The sequence below is a fragment of the Nicotiana attenuata genome, unplaced genomic scaffold (assembly GCF_001879085.1).
Source record: "Nicotiana attenuata strain UT unplaced genomic scaffold, NIATTr2, whole genome shotgun sequence".
Classification (NCBI taxonomy): domain Eukaryota; kingdom Viridiplantae; phylum Streptophyta; class Magnoliopsida; order Solanales; family Solanaceae; genus Nicotiana; species Nicotiana attenuata.
This window is the reverse complement of record NW_017670890.1, coordinates 406,161-413,440: the sequence shown is the minus strand read 5'-3', so window position 1 is coordinate 413,440 and position 7,280 is coordinate 406,161. Positions and strand designations below refer to the sequence as shown.

The 7,280-nt window shown below is 34.1% G+C and overlaps 1 protein-coding gene across 1 annotated transcript; it reads right to left on the bottom strand.

Annotated features, from left to right (window-relative positions):
* Nucleotides 1–458: 458 nt before the first annotated feature.
* On the bottom strand, nucleotides 459–1,913 carry LOC109244256. Its single transcript, XM_019411315.1, has one exon. It carries the CDS (start codon nucleotides 1,911–1,913, stop codon nucleotides 459–461), a length of 1,455 nt encoding a protein of 484 aa, XP_019266860.1.
* Nucleotides 1,914–7,280: the final 5,367 nt, after the last annotated feature.

Genomic DNA, 7,280 nt, shown 5'->3' with positions numbered 1-7,280 from the left:
TTCGATCAAAAACCAAACCAAACCTCGCCCGAATGACCTGAAATTTTGCACACACATCCCAAATGACATGACGGAGCTACTGCAACTTCCAGAATTCCAATCCGACCCTCGGATCAAAAACTCACTATCGGACCGGAAACTTCAAAAATTCAAACTTCGGCATTTCAAGCCTAAATGAGCTACGAGCCTCCAAAATACATTCTGAACATACTCCCAACCCCGAAATCACCTAACGGAGCTAACGGAACAATCGAATTTCCATTCCGAGGTCTTCTTCACACTGTTCCGATTACGGACCATTTTTCAATTCTTAAGCTCTCATTTAGGGACTAAGTGTCCCAAAACACTCCGAATCCCAACACCGAACGTCCCGGTAAACCAAAATAGCAGAAATGAACTTAGGGGAAGCAATTAATGGGGTATCGGGGCGTAAATTCCAAAAACGACCGGCCGGGTCGTTACACCTTAAGGTGTTCTTTTGCCTTTTTCTCTGTATTGCTTGGTAAAGGACCTTGAATCTTTTTAGACACAAGAGTTGCCAATTGGCTTAACTGAATTTCAAGATTTTTTAGAGCTGAATTTTGGCTTTCCATTTTTTCATCAGTAACCTTAATGTACTTGTAAAAAAGGTCATAAAGACTTGGATGGCCTTGTTGAGGCCTTTGCTGATATGGAGTTGCTTGCTGATAAGGCCTGAAATTTTGTTGTCCATGATTTTGATTTTGATATCCCGGTGGACTCTGTACCTGTTGTTTTTGGTAGTTTTGAGAGCTTTCAGCACCATTTGCACTGCTCCATTGAAATCCTGGATGTTTTTGTGCTAGTGGACTTCCAAAAGGATACGACTTGTATCCGATGACATTGACTTGTTCATCATTTTGATTGGTTGCTTGACATTCGTGGTTTAGATGGTTTCCTCCACACAAGTCACAAGCCTCAGACTGGCTTGGTTGTTGTGTATTTACCTGAAAAGATTCAAATTTTTGTGCCAAAGAAATAATCTGTTGTGTTAGTGTATTTAAAGCATCCACCTGATTTACTGTAGCAGCTTTCTTAATGATTACACGCTCAGATGGCCACTGTATGGCATTTTCAGAAATTTCATTAAGCAATTGCAATGCTTCTTCTGTGGTTTTTCCCATTATGGAACCTCCTGCAGCTGCATCTATTACATTTCTAGTAGATGGTTTCAAACCATGATAAAAAATGTACAACTGCATATGTTCAGGAATGTCATGATGTGGACATTTCCTTAACATTCTTTTCAATCTTTCCCAAGCTTGATAAACTGACTCAGTGTCAGTCTGCAAGAAGTTAGATATATCCTGTGTTAACTTTGTTGTTTTAGCAGGGGAAAAATATTTATTTAAAAATTTCTGAGTCATTTGGTCCCATGTGGTAATAGACCCTTGCTGCAAACTTCGTAACCAAGTTTTGGCCTCTCCTTTTAAAGAAAAAGGAAATAGCCTCAACTTAATTGCTTCAGGAGGTACTCCATTATACTTTGCAGTTTCAACTAATTCTAAAAAGTCAATTAAATGACTATGTGGATCTTCACTTAGATCACCAGTGAAAATGCAAGATTGTTGAATTGTTTGAATCAGGCCTGTCCTGATTTCAAAGTTATTGGCTGCTACTGGAGGTTTCCTGACACTAGATTCACAGTTAAAGCGATCAGGTCTAGCATAATCCCTTAGGATTCTGTTTGTTGGTCTTGGCGCCACTTCATCAAACAGCTCCTCTACATGAGCTGGTGGTGGAATTTGTAGTGGATTGTTATCATCTTCTAATTGGTGCTCTATTCTGTTACAAGCTATGTTTTGAGACGATATTTGTCCTTTCCTGCACAATCGCAAAATTTTTTCAATTTCAGGATCGTAATTGGCCAACTCTTTTGCAGAAGAGCGGGTCATAAACTATCTGAAATTAAAGTAAAATAAAGACAGTTCCTAAAATAGTAATAGATAGTTTTAAAAATGAATTAAAAAAAATTAGTACGGTAATATTATAGTTAACTAAAACAGTAAGTTGTAACTAATCATCAAAAGAAATAATATAATACTAATTATATTATATGAAAGAAAAATCAATAATAAATCAAGTATGTTGAAGGATTAAAGTACTATCAATTAAAAAAAGTTGAATAAAATATTATTTTATAAAGATATAGTAAAAGTAATAGTTATAATAGTAATATAGAATAGTACAAAGGATACTTTTAGAACTAGAATAGTAAAAACAAGTACTTACAATTATAATAATAATAAAAATAATAAAATATACTTAAAAAAATGACAAATAAAAAAAATGAGATTGTGAATCACAAAACTAATATATTATACTATTATATAGATGTTAGTACTAACAATAATAATATAATAATAAAATATAAAATAGAGTAGGTTTAAGTACTAACTATGAGGATTTCTTTTTTTTTCTTTTTTTATATGCTTTTTTACAATATTATATAGAATTGCTCCTAATAACAGTACAATTATGATACTAGTATGTAGGAGATAACATTTTGAACGGAAAATTAACTATAATAAATTCTCAAATTAGTAATAAAATATTTAGTCTGAAGTAGATGTGTGCCAATCCCCGGCAACGGCGCCAAAAATTTGATGAAGCTTATGTGTATAGGATTTTCTGCTCGTACTCTGTCAAATTCTAGTATAGTTTATGATATCGTCCCACAGAGATTGGACAATCTAAGCTACAGACTTGTAATATTTTGACTACTATTTGAGAGCACCAAATTGATGAAAGGTGTGTTTGAAATTATAAATTAAGACAAATTTCTTCTAAAAAGTTTATATTTAAAAAGAGTTGGGAATCGTTGAATTCACTTGATATATAATTACAATAAAATCTCAGGTTCATACGTATTTCTCTAAAGAATAATTGCTTATTGCTAATATAGTTATATTTTTACACTAAGAAATGAATAAATAATTAACGCTCCGCGAGGTTATGTCAATCATTTGATTTAAAACTAGTGACGATTAAACTGAAATATCTTGCCTGAATTGTGCTCAAGCGTAGTAAAAACTTCGTGAGAATATTTTTACTAGAAAATTAATAATCTTGCCTTCAACAATTTCTCCGTGAGAATTAAAACTGAGGAAAGCAAGATTATAGGCTTGAAACAATAATCTTACTAAAAATTATTTTAACTCTAATATTTTGTGCTCAAGTGTAGTGAAAACTTCGTGAGAATATTTTTACTAGAAAATCAATAATCTTGCCTTCAACAATTCCTCCGTGAGAATTAAAACTGAGGAAAGCAAGATTACAGACTTGAAATAATAATCTTATTAAAAATTACTTTCACTCTAATATTCTTTTCATCAGTTATTATATATTAATTTTGCTCCGTGAGAATTACAAAATTAATATAAGAATAACTTAGATATAAAATATGTAGATGTGATAATAATGATTAAAAAATCATCATTCAATCACAATATGAATGTATATAGAGTTTCAGGCCAAGAATGTATTGAAATTGAGATAGTATTATAATTATATCAAGCTTCATCAACTATCCCAACAAAAAGAAATTACTCCATTATGAAGTAAGAAAAGCTAAAAAATACTTTCAAAAGACTAAGAGTATTTTTACTAAAAAGAGAAGTATTAGAGGAAGAGACCAAGATTACTCTTCTCTTTCTCTTTAGAAACTTAGAAAAAACTAGATCGAAAATTGGATACAAAGAGGGATGCCTTTTTCATCTACAAACATATGGCTATTTATAGGAAAATTCCTACAAGGCCTTTGGTGAGAAATTGCAATATAATATTAATATATCATACGGCCTTGATTAGAAATTGATATGGCAATTTGTGTTGATAGATTGGTGAGAATTTGCCATAACTTTGTATCTCTTGACTTTGTCTAGTCTTAGAGAAATTGTCACGGATGCATCATTTTTTCCTTGAGCTGTAGTTTCTTTCTTTTTCTCTTTTTCCTACAAGAATTGTTAGAAAAGTGCGAGAATAGGATATAAATTGGTCATATTTTATATCTAAAATATTATATTTCTTTACTAAAATATAAGAATAATTTATATCCATCAATTCACTGGAGGAGTCTCCCATGCAGCAAGAGCTTGCTTTACAACATTGTCATCGTCATTCTTTCTTTTGAAACGTTTATCAGGAACCGAGTTCCTATTGGCTACTTTGTCAAAGTTGTTATTATACTGATCTTGCTTTAGGATAGGGCAGTCCTTGATGAAGTGTCCTGGCTTGCCACACTTATGACAGAGGTCATAATTTTTTTTGGCTTGCTAGAACTTCTCCTTTTTGGAATGCTTCCATTCCTGCGAACCATCTTCTGGAATCTTCTTGTCAAGTAAGCCATATCACCATCCTCACCACTTGAATCATTACTATTCGTCTTGAGGACCGGGTTCTTCTCCCTCTTGGGCTTTCTTCTTTCATTGTCCTTCTTCTTCTTCATTTCATAAGTTTTCAAGTTTCCAAATAGTTCATCGATGGTCAGTGTCTGCAAGTCCTTCACCTCTGTAATGGTGTTTACTTTGCTTTCCCAAGAACTGGGTAGTACACTAAGGATTTTCCTGACAAGCTTGTTTCCTTGAATAATTTCACCAAGAGAGTAAAGCTCATTGATGATGGAAGTGAATCGAGTATGCATATCTTGGATGGATTCATCATCTTTCATTCTGAAAAGCTCATATTCAGTTGTGAGTATATCGATCTTGGATTGCTTCACCTGTGTTGTTCCCTTGTGAGCTGTCTGAAGAGCAACCCAGATTTCTTTTGCTGATTGACATGCTGATATCCTGTTATATTCATCAGGACCAATGCTACACACAAGAATTTTCTTTGCACGAAAATTCTTTTCTATGGCCTTTCTATCAGCATAATTGAATTCCTTCCTCGTCTTGGGGATGGCTGTAGCTGGGCCGCCAAGGTTCTTGGTAGGGACAAAGGGTCTGTCACATATGACATCCCATCACTCAGAATCTTCAGCCATGATGAAGTCGTGCATCCTAGTTTTACACCAACCATAATATGTCAATTGAACCTAGGTGGTCTGTAAGTAGACTGGCCTTCTTCGAGGCTTTGGAGAGCAACCAGATAATCCTTTCTAGGTGTTAATCCGATTGCAAAATCCTACTCTGATACCAATTGAAAGAATATAAGGGTCCACCAAGCTCTATAGAGAACCAGATTCTCTATCAGGTTCAACAGATCACACGCACACTGCAGTAAGTAGACGACAAGAGGAATTTTACGTGGAAAATTCCCAGATCAACGTGATTAAATACCACGACCTACCCTTGTAGGATTTCAACTTCACTATTGAGCAACTTTTAGATTACAACCTATGCAATCTAGGAATTAACCTCTTAATCCTTCACTAACTTGTAATACTCTATTGCAAGCTACTTTGTAATAACTCTACTTCAAAGACTTCACAACTCGATTAACTCTAGCCAAGACTCAAACACAAAGGCTTAAAATTTACAAGAGTTTCCTACAGAATACTTCTAAACAAGCTAAGTAGGAATTACAATTGAAGAACTAATACAAAGTTACAAGTCTACTAAGGACATACAAAGACTTGATATGGGAACTGGTCCGCAGCAGCGTCGTACTTTGTTCTTGATGCACTTGGGAATTACTTCCTGGACGATCACGTGAGAGAGCTTGAGTAAAAATCTCTAAGTGTTCAAGTCATATGTTTTACCTTCCTTGATGTTAATAATATATGTGTGATATCACTTAAATGATGTAAGCAAGGTAGGTAAAAAGCCTTCCACAGAAAGTTGACTGCTGCACTGTTCCTGTACTGTAGCGTTGCAGGCAGCAACTTTTCCAGCTGGAGAGTTGACTTCGTACAGTCACCTCGGGAACTAGTAGGGACCTGTTCCCTCAGCTGTTCCTTCAACTCTGGAGATTTGAAACATATCCAAGGTGGAACCTTGTGATCTTAAGGTCTTGAGAATGTGTAGCAGGTTCCTTATCTAGTTCTGGATAGTACGTTTGTTAGATTATCAAAACATAAAATAAGGTATTTATAACCATGGTACTTGTAACCTATCAAAAATACTCTCCAATTTGCTCTAATATATATATATATATATATGATAAAAGTTCATATTTATTTTTTTCAGAAAAATATTTTTCATGATAACTAAGTTCCATGATACCAAACACACCATAACTTGCTTCCTTTCGACGCGAAAAAAAAGTATCATGGGAATCCATGGTTGACCTACAATGGTATCTGCATCTGACGTAAAAGTGATTTTTGCACTACCTTAGTATCTGCATCGTGGCTTAAGTATTTACCAACCCTTTTTAAGTGAAGGAAATTGCAGCATTATATATGTAGATTCCCAAATGCTTGGGGAGATTTTAATGAAGAAAGGTTGATAATGACACGGTAGAACGTCATTCCTTAACAAAGTGAATTTAATTCGAGAAAAAAGGAAGTGAAAGAAATATTTGATGATGCAAAGAAAGGAAATCAAAGTTGCTCCTTTCCTTTAGGAGAATTGACAACTGCAGTTTGTGGAAAACCTCTTTCCCAGTACTTTGGGAACATATTCAGCATTCTTTTAGCTTTTCTGCAGGTAGTGACAAATTAATTAAGTCAGGAATTTTGCTAATTAGGTTAAAAAATATTTGAGATTTAAGCTTTTTTTTCTTCTAAGGACCAACAAATTTTTATCTAGAGGTGAATTGCCTTCTTTTACATAGGCTTGAGAAGTTCCATTTCTTTTAGAATTTGTTCGACGAGATCAGATTGCTAGTCGTGTGTTCTGATTTGTTTTTTGGAGTTCTTGAACAAATTTCATTATAGAGGAAAATAAAGAAAAGGGACAGGAACGAATATGGCCAGTTTAACAAATTATACGATCCTTTTTTCTCTTTGGCATTTCGGCTCATCAACTAGAATCGAAGATTATTGATTAGAATCTTCTATAAACGCCTAATCTACTAAAATAAGACAATTTTAATTGCACAAATTTTTGTATACATAATATTGTTCCCTTTGCTTTTCAATCTTAAAAAAGGCTAGCTAGTTGGGGCTCCAAAGGATCTTCGTTAGATTACAGACGGTGACATTATATGCTTCTGACTGAGAGTTGCCATCACATTTTTGTTGTGTACATCTATGAAAAGCTTTTAGGAAGAATACTCATCACGCTATAATTTTTTAATTTTATTGCAAAAATCTTCCTAAATGTTTGATGACGTTGATAAAATTGTTTTCATACTGAGAATTAGAGAAAACTGAAAAC